Source organism: Tribolium castaneum, chromosome 3 (assembly GCF_031307605.1).
Source record: "Tribolium castaneum strain GA2 chromosome 3, icTriCast1.1, whole genome shotgun sequence".
Classification (NCBI taxonomy): Eukaryota; Metazoa; Arthropoda; class Insecta; order Coleoptera; family Tenebrionidae; genus Tribolium; species Tribolium castaneum.
In genome coordinates, this window is record NC_087396.1 from 15,615,037 (window position 1) to 15,631,314 (window position 16,278).

General features: G+C 34.1%; 3 protein-coding genes and 1 long non-coding RNA gene across 6 annotated transcripts; 1 reads left to right on the forward strand and 3 right to left on the reverse strand.

The window, feature by feature from the left end:
* Positions 1-6,627: 6,627 nt before the first annotated feature.
* Positions 6,628-8,443, reverse strand: Rchy1 (Ring finger and CHY zinc finger domain containing 1). Its single transcript, XM_968985.4, has 6 exons — positions 8,176-8,443; positions 7,912-8,073; positions 7,708-7,863; positions 7,317-7,595; positions 7,176-7,269; positions 6,628-7,130 (listed from the first exon to the last, which is right to left on the reverse strand). Exons 1-6 carry the CDS (start codon positions 8,272-8,274, stop codon positions 7,036-7,038), a joined length of 885 nt encoding a protein of 294 aa, XP_974078.2. The 5' UTR covers positions 8,275-8,443; the 3' UTR covers positions 6,628-7,035.
* A 180-nt stretch (positions 8,444-8,623) lies between these two features.
* Positions 8,624-13,580, forward strand: Not10 (CCR4-NOT transcription complex subunit 10). 3 transcript variants are annotated; one of them, XM_064355940.1, is made up of 12 exons: positions 8,624-8,770; positions 8,827-8,973; positions 9,023-9,179; positions 9,235-9,376; positions 9,426-9,834; positions 9,884-10,229; positions 12,390-12,511; positions 12,555-12,878; positions 12,925-13,085; positions 13,133-13,318; positions 13,365-13,416; positions 13,467-13,580. In XM_064355940.1, the coding sequence occupies exons 2-12, from the start codon at positions 8,882-8,884 to the stop codon at positions 13,510-13,512; spliced, it is 2,037 nt and encodes a 678-aa protein (XP_064212010.1). In that variant the 5' UTR covers positions 8,624-8,770; positions 8,827-8,881; the 3' UTR covers positions 13,513-13,580. The 3 variants fall into 3 exon arrangements, with proteins under 3 accessions (XP_064212010.1, XP_008195677.2, XP_064212011.1); XM_008197455.3 differs by having other exon boundaries at positions 8,634-8,973; XM_064355941.1 differs by lacking the exon at positions 13,467-13,580 and having other exon boundaries at positions 8,635-8,973; positions 13,365-13,443.
* Positions 13,526-14,454, reverse strand: LOC662856 (gustatory receptor candidate 53). Its single transcript, XM_008197480.3, has 3 exons — positions 13,893-14,454; positions 13,693-13,845; positions 13,526-13,626 (listed from the first exon to the last, which is right to left on the reverse strand). The coding sequence occupies exons 1-3, from the start codon at positions 14,424-14,426 to the stop codon at positions 13,558-13,560; spliced, it is 756 nt and encodes a 251-aa protein (XP_008195702.2). The 5' UTR covers positions 14,427-14,454; the 3' UTR covers positions 13,526-13,557.
* A 382-nt stretch (positions 14,455-14,836) lies between these two features.
* LOC135265772 (uncharacterized) lies at positions 14,837-15,429 on the reverse strand. The gene is made up of 3 exons (XR_010333627.1): positions 15,243-15,429; positions 15,044-15,196; positions 14,837-14,993 (listed from the first exon to the last, which is right to left on the reverse strand). It is a non-coding gene; the product is annotated as an uncharacterized LOC135265772 (long non-coding RNA).
* Between the last annotated feature and the right edge of the window lie 849 nt (positions 15,430-16,278).

A 16,278-nucleotide genomic window follows, 5' to 3' on the forward strand; every position in this document is an offset into this window, starting at 1 on the left:
TCTATAATTTGTACTCTTATTAATAAAATATTAATGGAAAATTGCTTATAAGCAAGAGTAGGTAATTACTTAAGATTTTTCATTAGCCTAAATAAATTGAAACGTTTGGCTAAGTAATTACTTCTGTCAATCAAAGAAAATAATTAAAGATACTTTTCTAATGATGCAAAAACATAATTAAATAACCTTAATTGTTTGCCTCTCAATTACTGTTTAAATCCTACAGCCGGACAAAATTAAAAATGATCTTTAATAAGTGAATGAAGTCATTAATTATTGTCACGTCAAGTGCGTAAAGAAAGGGAAATCAAGGGCACAACTAAACCAATTTTTTTCGTACAGTTATTTATCAAAACTTCTTACATCGTTTCAATTTGTGCCAGTTGTCAAAACTGTACAACTAGTTTGTTATTTTTTCTTTCTTTTTAAACACTAAATTATTGTTCTACAAATTAGCGTGAACGGCTAAAGCGAGGGATAAAGTAAAATGTGTATTGTGTTTTTGTTCTTATTTTCTCAGTTACATAAAAATATAAATAAAAACATTGTCAAATTTTCTATAGTTCCTTATATAACAAACAACAATCGGATATAACCTTCAGACTTGTTGGTTTTATTGAAAAAAACTTAGGCTTTGTTGAAAATAACGATCTCAAATTTTAGCAAACCACATTACATAAACAACATTGTATCCATTAGATTAATATTTTATAAAAGAAATCAGTGAAACATAACATTGTGAAATACCAAAAAATTAATTAGAATCTGTAACTCCAATGATTCGGTATTTTTGAAGTAAGTTTAGTGTTATTTTCGTTTGGTGTATACCTGGAAGATGATTCGGGATTTTGCACATAAACAAGCGAATGGCCACGTTCGTCAAAAGATGACACCCCTGCCATAAATTAATCACCGCAATAAACGAGTAAACAAACACACCTTCAAAAAATTGCTACCTGACACCAATCCCTATCTCGCAAAATGATGGAAACCTGTCCATAAATAATTCTTTTTTATTTGGAAACCTTGATACCAATATGGAAATACTGGCGAAAGGATATCCAATCAGACCGCAAAGTCTTTTAGCACATCTTTGAGATTTCGTGCAGGAAAACTGTGTCAATTATTGCCCATCTAATGATCACAGATCGACGCTCCATTCTTGGGCCAGAAACCGTTCAAGTGAGACCTTTTCACACTTTCTTACTCGACCAATTGACATCGTAATGTAATAAGATTATATCAGGTATTACGTTACGAATTTCAGTGTGTGCGTTTATCAGCGGTTCGATATTTTCGTATTGTGGAAGCTCTTATTTATGGCGATCGATTGTGTAATAAATTCAACGCATGAATGGACCCGAAAATTCCGTGTTATTTAATGGAAAATTTCTACACGAATGTTCAAAGCTGGTTTTCATGAATGTCAAGCGCAAAGTTTTTCTCAATTTTTGCGATTTTTCATGTTTTCTTGCACTGTCCAGATCCTTTTCGCTAAACTTATTTCTCAAAATTTCCAGATAATTAAAGCTAATGACTATCGTAAATTATATTTCTGCTTTTTTATTTACGGTGGTTTGTGGTAGAATAATTTACAACTTCAATTTTTCTTTTATATCGTTTCTAGCGATTCTTTATGACTAACACATTTATTGAATAAACATACTTCATTAGCGCAAAAATTGTTCAAAAAGAAGTCAAAACATTGCAGTTTATTCGTTATTTTTCCAATTTGTCCCAATGAACTTGATATTGATGTTCGGTTTTCTGGATGTGGGTTTATATGGCGAAAAATTTTATTTAAAAATCATTATATGATTTTAAAAAATCGATGGTCCCTCTGGGTAACCAAATTTGCTTAACAAAATTGCCTCAAAAATGTGACAAACTTGTTTTTATCATGATCATTAATTCAGATCCGAGTCAAATTTATTGCCCAATACGATATACGAACCGATTTGAATAAATTATTTCAAAATTTATCTTCAGTTTTTCTCGTCGAAAGACGTTTGAACATTATGAAAGAATTTCAGAAGATTCATTAATAAAACCTCTCCAGACAGGATTTTTAATTCATAACTTTTTTTGCTTGTTTGTGTTTGTATTGATTCGTCTTCGACAGAGAAACTTTTTTTATTTTAACCAACGAACAATAATCAAGCTGATTTTTTTTGGCATGACTGGATCCTAGTCCATCAACTAAATTACATTATTGGAAAAATCCAATTACTTTTGTTTAATTCAAACAATTACCATGACATTTAGTGTTGAATCTGTGGATGTAATACAAAGGTAATCAAATCTAATTCAAGGCAAATGCAATTTTTGGAATATCTTCCTACTCATTGCATATTATTTGCTATACAGTTATTAAATTTCAAGCCTTATGTCACGATTATGTGGCTGAGGGAAAAATTGTGCCGTAAATAATGGACATGTCACGACTTTTGTCGCAAAAATGTGTGTTATTATTTTAAAAATTTCTATGCTATTAAATCAAAGACAACTGCTTTTTCTTTCGCTGTATTAAATAACACAAAGGATAATTAACTTTTAATTTACATGGCATTCTACTTCCTATAGGTACTGAACAATATTTTTGTGCGCAATAAGCTTTAAAATAATTGTGAGGTGCTGACAGAATTCCGCGAAGAGATAAAGACCTTGTTTCCGGTTACACCGGAGTTACTCCGGTTGCACCTACATTTCCGTACAAATATGTTTCTTGTGATTCAGAAAAGCCGAGATGAAAAATTCTAGAAAGGGATTTGTGTGCTCCCGCACTCTCGGCTCAATAACACCTCAATTCATGCTGAAAAGCTGAAGTAATGTGTACGCCATTGAGCATTAATAGCCGCTGAAGCCTCATGGCCGTCGTCAATGAAATTTTGTCCGGTTATTGACAACACTATTAATCACCATAACAAACACAATGCGAGTATAATTGCGGATTTGTGAAAAATACGAGAGAATAAACGTCGATTTTACGTGGGAACACAATCGAAATTCCATAAATGTTCGGATCTTCATTACGGATTCACCCAGCCGACATAAAATAGTGTTTTAGTGAAATATCAAACCATAAATGTCTGACCCGCACAGGTGCGGACTCGGATTTTATAAATAAAGTAAATAAATCACGCTTTGTTTTATCTAACCGACTTTTTTCGGTTGGTCACCGTAAGGTCACGGTCGAAAAGACGCAACTTGGCCACTTGGGCTGCGAACGATTTTAATAATTCGCTCGTAAATTTTCCAGTTTTTATGCCAATTTGAAATACCGGGAAAATTTACAAGACGCGCTCGTTCTCTAGTTCTTTCAACCACCTTCGAAGAAAATGAGTTGCAGATGTGATGAGTGACCAAAACAACCTTCACATTTCTGGCTGTGATTAGATATCTCTCGGCAGATTCGCTTCGTCTTGTTCCTTGAATGTCAGCGAACCAAAGGAAAAAGTCAGTTGTCGCTCTTCTTGGGAACGCGCTCTGCACTTCTGCTGTATTGATTTAACCTGAGCTTTGTAAATAATTACATTTGTTTAAGGTCATCGTTGTTCAGTGTGTGCTCAAATTGTTAATAAGACCTGCCGCTAGTTATTAAATCGGTTATTATGCAATTGAAATTGAAAAAGAAACGCAAATAAAGTACTAATAATAAATTAAATTAAGAAATTATAACTAATTTTAAACTAATTTCCGTTGTAATATTACTTTAGTTTTTTCTTATTTTTGAATTAATACTTAATTATTATCTCTCAGAATTTTATATGTTGCAAAGAACAGCCCCGTTTGATTAATATGTGAGACAGTAAGCGTGTTTTAAAAACTAGTTTCACAAAACTTATTTTTAAAATATAATTTAGTACCTATCAACCTATACGATTTTTTGTTTTCTTGGTCAGTGTTCATTCAACTCTGCAGTAGACGTAAAAATATTTTTTTAGCGACTGCTGTGTTAGTTACATAACAGAGAGAATACTAGGAACGCTAAATTAACCATAAATTTGAAGTTGAGTATCATTTAACAAGCCACACGAAGAGCTATCTTCAACTTAACAAATCATAAAATTATGCTTTGAATCGTGTAGTATTTGAAATTTATAACTATTTGAAAATTGGGTTTTTCCTAAATCCGGATGGTAGGTTTATTAGACTTCTGTTCTGATGAGCAGAAAAATGTTTCTGACAAGGTTGTGTGACAAATTATTGTTACAAATGGATGTAAATAAAAATTAATTTTGGCTTTAACTTTTGTAGAAAGTCCGGATAGATAAATACCAGGAGACACAACTTAGGTACAAATAAAACGTCTCCGTTCTCGTTAGTTTATTTGGGTCGCCAGGCAGGGCAGTTGTCTATCCCGTCTAAGTTTTAAGAGCATGGACATAAAAAAATGCTGTAGTTATTTAACACAAGGCATACGAAACAGGCAGATAAAGCATTAAATTCCCAAAGTAATAGAGATAAAGGTAATGTGTAAATTTACCGAAAAGTATTAAAAAAATTTTAAGATTTCATATTTTTCAAAAGGCTGCGACTATGGTTGAAGAATTGAAGATACAAGAGACAAAGTTATACAGACTTAAATACATATTCTTCAAAAAAGTGTGTATTTTTACATATCTATCTTAGACCACGCGTTAAGTTATAAATTAATATTAGTTAAAATTAAAGTGTTTTCCCAAAGTCGCTTGGGCGGTTTTAAACATTTTTTGGCCCTCGCAGACTTTTTAGTGTGAAATTAATTCTCTGTGATTTTCTTTCTAATGCTATCAACTTATCACTGTTATCAGTCAGCTTCGAAATAATATTCCGGTGGGTCACAGGGGTCGCACGCCGCCAGTGTGGACACAGACACTTAGTATTGGAAAAAACACCAGCCCCGTTCTCAAAACTACAACATTTACCAATACCATGACCTCCTTTTGCATCTTGGAAGTCCTGGGACAGTTTCCACCGAGTTTCCTCCTTTTTTGGTGGATTTTCCAGAAATGTCAATTTGTCTATTGAATACGAGCGCGCGCATGCGCATTGATTTTCAACATAGGTCTTTCGAGAATTTGAACTTTTTGACTAATATAAAAGAGTTTCATTCAACATTCTTCATTTATTTCCTCTCATTATCCCAATTTTGGTGTTTTTTAACTTACAGATCATTCGACATTACCTAGGGGGGTAAAATTCGAAGAAAAACCAGGGATCTGAGACGCAACAAAGACAGACGTAGGTCCTCATTCTTTTATGAATTAACGTAAGGCACGTAATGATTGTTGTAAAATTTGTAAGCAATTTGATTGGGCCGTTTGAGGTCGGCCATTAAAATTACGGAGAAAGCCAATCACTTTAGATTATTTGATTCATTGAAAAATTATATTTTTGAATATGATTGGGTCGTTTAATGTCGGCCATTAAAATTACCTTGGAAACCAATAATCGCTTCAGATTTTGTGATTCATTGAAAAATTGTATTTTTGGATGTGATTGGTCCATTAAAGGTCGGCCATTATTATAAAGTGAGGAACCAATTATTACTTTGAAATGTGGATCTCATTCATAATTTAATGGGAATGATTAGTTTAAATTTGAAAGCACTCAATAAATAGTTAATTCCTTAATGAATGCTTTCCTAAGTCAATATTTTAGAAAAACAAATGGTAGCAGCAGCTCTTCACTTTTGTTATCAACTTCATGCAGTGAAGATTTTGGTTTGCGGAAGATTGGGGTTTCTATGGAATTGTTTGATAAAACTCATTAATTAACACTAAATGTAATCATAGGATAATACAATTAGGTAGTGTCATGTATGTTATGTAATGTCACTTTCAGTGAAATAAATTCTTCACCTAATAATACAGAAAATCTAAGAATTCTATAATAATGCATTGATATGATTTTTTTAAATTGATCATAGGATTAACAGTGTTATGTGATGTTCAGTACAATAAAATCCTAACGGTATATTATTTGTTAAAATATCTAAAACTGAAAACTTAAAAGTTATTTTTTTTTGGAGAAATTGTGTCTTAGGGCTTTAAAATTTCTACCGCCAGGGGCGGTCAAGTTAATCCTGAATATTATGGCCCCACTGACTTTTTAGTGGGAAATTTAATTTTCTGCTGTAATTTTAATTTCGTACTTTTCTTTAACTGTATTGGCACCATTTCTGAAAAATAGAAGGTGAGTTTGTTAAAAATCTTTTTTACTATATTTCAAAAACTTATAGTCGTACGGAAATCATCGTTTGCTATTAAATCCAAGTTTATTTTTTCTCTATGCAGTCCTTATAATAAATAATATAAATTAATTTAAAATATAAATATTAATAAGATTGAAAATATCAAAATATTAATTAAGTAATCGAAGTTTTATGATTTCTGGTGTCATTTCAAAACATATTTTATGTATTTTTTTGCACCAACTTAACATTATTTAATTACAAGGAATTGTAGAAAAAATCACATGCTCAAGTATTTAGTTTTTGTATGAGACGAAGCGCCAATTTTTTTTTTTGATAGTTTTTTCTTGAATCAATTCGAGCAATTTTCGAAGCCCATGAGTCTTTTGGGTACGGTTTTTTAAGGCATAAAAATGAAAAGGAAGGTAATCCCATTAATAAAACAACAAACATTTCGCTGACTTTTTATTGTTTCGTTTCAATACTAAAATTGAAATGGGTTTCAGCCTAGGTCATCCACCCACCTGCTCCCTATGATACAAATAATTTGTTCAATCGCATATAACTAACCTAAACCAATTTAACAATAACCAATCAATAGGAGATCTATTTATTGTTTAAAACATCAATAACATCAACAGATTGAATATTTGTAAATGATCATATAAAAATAAAATCACACAAACTTGTACACTATGTACAACTTATATATACATACTAATATTCAGGGTATTGGTAGGGACGTTCATCTAATAGTACTATTTGATAATATAATTAAATATGAAATGCGAAGAATACGTTGTAACCTGCCGAATTGACTTAATTAATGGTAATGGAATCGACGTCTAATGATAATAATTTCATGATTCTTGAGCACTTGAGCTAGATGGACCGTCATCGTCGTTTTCATACTGAAGAGACTGTGCTTGACTTGAACTGTTTTGCCTATTCCTCCCTACAACCAACATTACATTTTTTTTTCAAAAACTTTAATACCAACCTGACGGCTTAAACGGCCCCTTAATCCGACAAGTATTGTAAGAACCGCAATGAATACACTTGCAACCAATCACGTGAAACTTTACAGTTCCTTCCTAAATGAGTCAAAGTTACAACAAGCCATACAATTTTACCATATCACCTTATGACAATCCTTGCATAAAATTTGCACTAAATAACAGTTATACTGTGGCGGCATTGGCGTATGAGCAACTTCATTATCAAGATACTTCCACAACTGGGTCATATCCATAAGGGACGTCTGACATATGGGACAAGCATAATGTCCCGCTTTGAGTAATTGGTTGAAACAAGTGCGGTGTAACAAATGGCCACACATTGGAATATGGCATGGAATTCTGGAAGTATGGATGTCCTCAAGACAGACAGGACAATTGGCGCGCGATACGTTCTCCACACACTGCAAAAACAAGTTCGGATGTCTTACACGGCTGAAATCTAGTCTACACACGCATGCGCAGCGTTTAATTTTGGAATGGTGTTTACATGAGTTTGATATTTTTCACCCTTACTTTATGCCCGTTTTTGAGCTGGATTGGCAGGCACATGTTGCATTTCTCGCAATGGAAAAATTTGTCCGAGCCCCCAATCCTGCAAATGCCACAGCCAGAGCAATGGAACTGGTTCTTGTCTTCATCGTCGAAAAGATTGCACTCCAAGCAAGTGTACTGAAACAGGCGCTTAAATTGCATCAGAATCATTTCCCACGGACTTACTTTGCCAAATCTGATGCCACAGTTCTGACACTCTGCTTGAACAGGCTGCCTTTTCTCGCATATCGTGCAGATTAACTCCGTGACTTCTTTCCTGTTCACTGAGTGATCCTCCTTTTCGTCGTGACAGAACCGACAAGTGTACACTTTCTTGCAGCACGGAGTCTTGAAAAGAAAACACGACGTGATTGAGTCAATAATTGGCGCTAATTCAATTAAACTCAATAAACAACATTGGCCGGACGGTCTGTTCTAGCAAAAACTCACCACGAATTTGGATTTTCTTTTGTAATGGGAGCAGCCAATTGGCTTAATTGCCTCTTCGGGTGGCCCCTCAGCGACCGGAGTAGCTGCCCCTTCCATCATCCGCCGGGATTTGATTAAACGCCGCCGTATGACTGTGCAATTCGAGAAAATCTGTTTCTGGCACTAATTTTAGAAATACGACAGCATACGGAATAAATTAGAGGCGATCTTGAACTAAATAAATAAACGGGTAGGCAACACGGATTGCCTCCCAAATGTCAATTTCATTCAGGGAGAAAAAAACACTAGAATTGTTACTAGCAAATCACATTCGGTTGGCCAACTTGTATGAATTTTTACAGGATTTTTTCAAATTTCTTGCAAAGTTTACACTCATTGATGATCAAATAATTCAGACGACATTTAAAGCCGAAAAACGATCAAATTTTTTCTGTGGTATTTTCGTGTATTCAAAATTTAAATCTTGGACTTCACGAGTCGCCACTGACCTGTCAAAAAATTTTTTTTCGAAAATTTTTTGGAACTAAAGATTTGAATTATTTCACAGAAATATAACAACGAACTTAAACTTCCATTAACGTAAATTTTACGATCCGTAGGTTTTTTACAGTAGTGAAAGTCGGGTTTATTGTTACATAACCTCACTTATAGAAAGCTTGTGAATAAAAAAGTAGTGCCTGTGTTTGCAAAAAATCCAATAAATACAATGGCTGAGAAAGAAGAGTTTGAACGAGCTGTGGACGTTGTAACAGAGCAGGAGCAGGAATATGCACAAAAGGCTTTGAATGAGTTTAAAAAGTATGTTTAAGGCTTCCAAAAAAAACGAAAACTATTGACCCTTTTGTAGAAATAATTACGCCGGTGCGCTCCAATTTATCAATAAACTGGACAATAGAACTAACGATTTTAAAGTGGCCCACAATAAAGCTCTTGTGGAATATTGCAAAAGCGATTTTAGGAAGAACGAAACATTTCAAAAGAATTTAACCTCAATTTGCAATCAAGTATTACAGTCGTCCTCCTGGTGGGAATCTTTTAATAAGGCTCATTAACTTTTAGTTTAAGATTCGTCTCGATAAATTAGATGATGTGGACCAATGCATTGTTCATTATAATCAGGCCATTCTGTTATATCATCAACAACAGTACACTAATGCAATTTACATAATGGATCGAGTGTACAAATTTATTGAACCAATGGGTACAATTTTTCCAACGTGACTGTTTGTTTTTAATTTACTTTGTTACAGATGACGCATTAGCCAAACAAGTTAGTCTTTTTGCCATTGAGTTACAGCTATGTGTGCGTCAGTCTGATAAAGCGCTCAGTTTAATAAATTATCTGGAAAATCAATTAATCAACGGGACGCCAAACATCAAATTGTTGGACAAAACCGTTAAAGAGAAAGACAAGAAAGCGCCACAGCCCCTAGACCCAGCAATGGAAGAGTTTAAGAAAAAACTAATTAAATACAAAATCCGTTGTTACCTAATGAACCACAATCTCGAAATCGCAAACAAAGAAATCAGCAATTTGCTAAAAGACAAACAGAATTTCCAAGCCTTGTTCCTGGCAGCTAATTTAGAATACCTCAAAGGAAACTTGATAGAGTCCCAGAAACTTCTTGCGGCTGTACCACCCGATTATCTGGTCTACAAGTAAAATTCTATATTTTTTTAATATTTTTTTGCATTTGAATTTATTTAGCGACAGCGGCGAATCTTCAACTTTGATGTTTTACAACAATATGGGTGTGATTCATCACGCAATGGGCAAACCCAACTTGGCTTGCCACTACTTTCAGTTAGCCCTCAAGGAGGATATAGCTTTAACAAACAATGCAAAAAAAGACAAAGGCATGGATGACAAACCCTTGTATGCACTGGGTGGCTCAAAATACCACGAATTGATGTATAATTTGGGAGTTTCTCTTCTTCATGCCAAGAGGCCGGTTCAGGCGTTTGATTGCTTGATAATTGCAGTGCGGAGGTACCACAGAAACGCGAGGTTGTGGATGCGCTTAGCTGAGTGTTGTATTATGGCCACTAAAGAGGTAAGGGAATGAAAATTTTTTTTTAGTTTTATGTCTGGTTTCGGAGAATTTGTACGAAATTTCTGATCAAAGTGACCTATGATTAAGTTGGCAACAATAACTATATCGAGAAAGGTGAAAATAATGTATGTTACGTCGACCACAGTTATCGTCTTAATTTTTCTGACTGTTTAACGAGATCTCACAAAAGTCTAAGACGTTGGTTTAAAAGGTCTAAAGACTTGAAGAACGTAAAACAATATTTCGTTAAGCTTTGTTTTATTTTTGAAGAATTTTTGATTGAATGCGAACTAGACTAAATACACAAAAGAAAAATTGCATCTTTTTTTTATACAATAAATCAGTAGGTACCTTCGGGATAAGATATTGGATTAAAAAAAAATGCGAAACATGTTTTTTACTCTGTTTTTTCAAGTTGCAACTACCAAAAGATTCTCTAAATAATTATGAATAATTAATCTTTACATAAATAATAATTGACCAAATAAAATAAGAACAATTAAATTATTTTCATCCCAACTCTCTGACTTGTTGAGTAATTTTTAATAACAGAGTTGTGCGATATTATTGAGTTTTTTCATGAAAAACCTAAACGCAAAAGTGACACTATTCGGCGACTTTTATGCTTATTTTTCACAAACTTTAGCGAAATAATAATTGCGTTTCTACAAAAAAATGTGCAAACAAAGAACTATATTGACAAAATGATGTCATTTTCAGGACGGTTTTATAAAAAACGTCCAATTTTCAGTCCAATTTAGCGAAATGTAATTGATTAATTTAACTGCTCTTACATTTAAAAACTACTTACATGTTTACATGCCGCTTGTCCCCCTTTCGCATTTTAAATTACCTAAGACATTTTCTACAGAGTTTCGTTTTATTTGTTGGATTTTTTAGAATCATTTTCGAAATGTCATACGTCAAATTGAAAAGAGCGCGCGCATGCGCAATGATTTTCAACGAGGATCCCTTTCTTGACTAAAATAAAAGACTTTTCATCTAATATGCATTTGATATTCGTTATTTATTTCCTATCAGTGTCTCAGTTTTGCTTGTTTTTATCTAGCAGATTCTTCAATATTGCACAGAGGGGTAGAATGAATAGAAAAAGTGAGAATGTGCGACAAAGACAGACCCATTATTTTATGAATTAACGTAAAATTAGGCACGTAATTGTAAAATTTGTAAGCATTTTGATTGGGCCGTTTGAGGTCGGCCATCATGGTATTACCGAAAACCAATCACCTTAGATTTTTTGATTCATTCAAAAATTTACTTTTTGAATATCATTGGTCCACTTAAGGTCGGCCATTATAAAAAGTGAACAAGCCAATCACGTTAAATTTTGAGATTGATTCATTTTTTATTGCGAATGGTTAGTTTAATAAATATGAAAGCAGTCAATAAACAACAATAAAAAATGTGCATTTAATCAGGTCTTGCAAATTACAACGGAATCGGTCGAAATTGTACCTTTTCCAGTTGACCAACATCATAGAACACACGAATAAATCAAAACTAATGTTTGTTTTTGACCTCATTTTGGATTTTTCGGTTCTGTTTCTCAAAAACTTACGAAGAAGACATTATTTTGGTTAATATAATGTTAATTCTTGCGTTTCTAGCTAGCTAACTGACTAATCCGTTTTTTTTTATACAAAACAAATAAGCATCTGAGTTTTTTTCTATTTATTGTCTTTTTTTTAAATGTAACAATTTTTGGGCTAATTTGGTAAATTTTTGACATGTTTTTAGCAAAATGGGGCAAAAGTATTACTTTACGTACACAGTTGATTAACAAACAACAACAAAATAAATTTTCTGATTAATTTTTGAGGAAATTTTTTGATTGAGTTTCTGACTGAAAAAAATTGTAAAATGCAATAATTGTAGCTTTTGACCTTTTTCTGGGTTTTTACTTGAAAAATAACACTGTTTTTTAATTATTTTGACCATTCGGTAATTTTTTGACCTATAAGTTATGTTATTAGTTATTATCGAATTATGTTCCTTGATGATTTTATATCAAAAAATCTAATTCCACTAAATAGATCTCCAGATTAGCATCTGAAAATAGTAATTCGGTGTTGCCAACTTAACTTCAAAGTTACAGATCACGGTAATATAATATTATAATTTAATTGTGTTTTACTACAGTCGAACGAAGTTGACTTTGATATTCAAAAGAGACAAAAAGAGATAATAGTTAACGTCATTGGCTCCCAAGACAAACAGAAAGTTATCCTTACGACAAACGTATCAAAAGACAAAAAATACAGGTAAAAACATAGTCAACTTGGCGTCAATAAATTGTTTTTTTAGTACGGAAAGTCAGTCATACGCCGTTCCTGTCCCCTCTCTCGAATTTGCATCATTGTGTTTACGTAACGCTTCCACTTTACTCCCTTCCGATACAGTATCGTCCCCTATTCCCCTTTTTTTGATCCCCGGGGGAATCCCCCCTGTCCCATCTTGTAGTCCAAGCCCCGCACCCTCTTCACCCCTATCACCCGAAAGTGTAATGAGCCTCCGTAACAGTATTTTGGCAGCAAGTGCCTACGTAGCCCTCTGTCTAGGCGACTATATTTTAGCACTAGAACATGCGGAAAACCTTCTGCAACAACCGAGATTATCGGGTGCCCACAAGTAATTTTCACTTAAATGATTCATTTCGATTGAAGTTAATTTTTAGACTTCTTGGTCACTTGTACTGTGCTGAGGCGCTAGTTTTGTTAGACAAAATTTCAGAAGCCTTGGAACATTTAAACCCCGAAAATGTCAAACATATTAATTTAGAATTGCCAAAAGGGGACGAAAATGAAGAGAAACGGATTAAGACATCGCCGCCTCTAAGTCTGTATTTGCCACAACTTGCGGTTTTTTGCTTACGTTATTTTTAGAATGGTTTCCGCATAATCTGCCCACTGCGATTGCAACGATGCAATATAATTTCGCGGTGGCTAAGACAATTAGAGGCCAACTGGAAGACGCCATAGGGCTTTTGAAACAAATCTGGCAAATGAGCAGCAAATGTAAAGTGCCAGGACATATAATTATGCTACTTTTGTACATTGAACTTAAATTAGGTGAGTTGGTTTATTTTGGTGTAAAAGCATTTACTGTTTTTTAAAGGACGACCGGAACCAGCCAGGAAATTAGTTAAGCAGTACTTATTCCAAAATAGGTTGTAATAAAGTGATTTAGAAAATTAGTTTAGTTTTATTTATTTATCAGGCGAAAACACGTGGAAATACATCACTCGCTCCTTCGTTGCTCGTAAGTAATGTGCTGGAAAACTGTACCAACTTTGCAACAAAAAACTTTTTTATTGTCCGGCAAGTGATGTGGCTAATTGAATTAATATGATGATGTAAGTGGTGACACCTCCAAGGATCTAAAACATGATTCTGAATAAATTGTGCTTTTTCTTATTGTTGAAAGGCAGGTGAGAAAAACTCACGGAGAAAACCAAAGTGTAATTAATTGCGAAAAACCCAGCTGCGTTAAACTCCACTTGCTCGTTGGCAATTTGCAGGGAGAACATTTCAATTTCGTCTCTAATATCGTGATCTTCGGTGTCAATTTTATGAATAAGTTCGCCCGCTTTATTTGCCTGGAAATGTGCAACTTGTAGTTTTTTTCAAGAATTACTCAAAATACCTCTTCAATTGTTGAATAACACACATCGCAAACATACACAACGTCTATAACGAACGTAACATTAGACAAAATAGGGTTTAGCAAGCTCATGAAATACAGTTCGCCCGCTTGGACATTAGCCGTGAAAAAAAATATCGTAATGACGATAACAACAAAACTGACCCCAAACATAAGAAGCAAAACGATCCCGAATGTCTCATTGAACAGTTTCACCAATTTGGATAAGTGGTGGTGAAGGGCACAAATTTTATTCAGCGTGTTCAACTGCTTGTTTGTGCCTTTGGTCTCAACGGGACCTATTTTATTTTTTTGGAAATATTCGATCAAGTTATTGATTTGCTTGTTCAATATCACAAAGCGGATTTTCAACATTTTGACCAATTCAATCGTCTGGTGGCAAACGGCCGAATTCATGGCTAGAAGAATGTACGCCATTGCCTCCACAATCATAGTATCACCGTTCAAATTAGCGATAATTGCCAGAGTGCCAATAATCACCACCAAAACACCAACCCTGCCCAAAGACTGGACCATAATCTTCCGGTGAACTCTGTGATAATTCACCTTGATGTTCATTGTTTGCAACTTTGAGTCAAAATCGACAAGTTTCAGCAAAAATTCGACAAACATGTCGCGTTTCGTGATTGCACAAATCCATGCCGTTACCACATAAACCACATTCAAGCCCAGGATTATGATATTTGTGGTTTTGTAAATCATGAAAGAATCGTAAGTTGCAGTTGTGTACACGCAGTACAGAATCATGGGGACGTACGTGAAAATGGACAAAATGTTGAGGCAGAAACGCAGACTTGAGGGCCGGAATTTCGAACGGTCGGGTGTGAAGGTAACCAGGCCGAAAATACGGCTCTGGAATAGCAAAATTCGGATCGAGTTGACGAATTTTTGGTACAGTTTTTGGAAATCCGACATTTTTGTGGCTACGCCGGAGGCTAATCAAGCATTTTATTGTTTTAGATTAATCGATACATTTGAATTATTTATGTGAAATTAGCTTGTTGTATTTTTTGGGTCATTTGGCAACAAAGACGACGATAACTGAATGAGGATAATGAAATAGGTAGTAGCTCCACCAACAATCTGAAATTTGACGTTTTTGGTGATTTAGTTTAGCAGATCGGGTGTCTTACTGTGGAAAGTAAAGTATGATCTATTCGGAAAAATCCAACTGCGGTGAAACATATGTTGTGACTTTCAATTTGTTGTGAAAACATTTCAACCACGTCCATGACGGTCATATTCTCGCTTTGAATTTTGTGAATAATTTTCTTAGTTTGTTTGGTCTGAAACTTATGATTTTTCCTTTTTTGAGTGTTAATTAGTTATTACCTCTTCAACGGTGTTGTAGCACTGATTACAGATGTATAAAACATTAACTATAAAAAATGCGCTCCAAAATGTTAGCAACATAACGCGGTCCCACATGATTGGGTTTGAAATTAAATAAGCCGACATGTAAAAAATTGAAACAACAATGAAGATGAAGTGTGAAGTAAACATTAATAGAAGTATCAGTCCGTACGTTGCATTGAGTTGTTTAATTAATTTTGATAGGCGATGATGGAGATCACAGGACTTGCATAATGGCATTACAAGTTCTGCATGTTTATATTTACTAATTGATTCTTCAATGTACCTATTCAAAATCACAAATCTGTTCCTAATAATGGAAACAAACTCTATGGTTTGAAACGCGACTCCTGATTTAACCACGATAAAAATGAAGAGTAATACATTTGCGATGACATCCTGTGAAATCAAAAGTATCCCCAAAGGCAACATAATTGCAAACAAACTTCTCAGAAAAAAATGAATTTTAATTCGTCTTTTTTCGCGAACTGTGTCTATTTGTAATCCTACACTTTGAAATCTCTCATCCAGCCGTATCATTTTATTGAGAAAATGAGCAATTTTTGAATGTTTAACAGCTCCAGTCATCCACACTGTGACGATGAAAATTACTTCAAATGCGATTTCCAAAATAGCAGTGGATTTGTAAAAACTAATTAATTTTGTTGGAACGATGTGCATAAAAATGTGGTATATTGCGAAAGGCAACAGCACAGCTGAAGCTGTAATGTTTAGAAATGAACGAATTTTTGATAATTTGAAACTGGGGGTGTTTATGTCGAAGGTGATCAAACCAATAGTTTGGTCGCACCACAAGAGCAGTTTTGTGGTGTTGATGAATTTTTTGTGATTTATTCTATCCATCATTTTATGATGTAAGTGCGAGGATAGAACAAACGTAATTATGCTGTTTTATAATTACTTATAAATTCATGATACAAATGTGTTTTCCTAATATTCTTTATTGCGTTTAATATGGTAATGATGTTTACATACAAACAGTTCAGACAAGGGA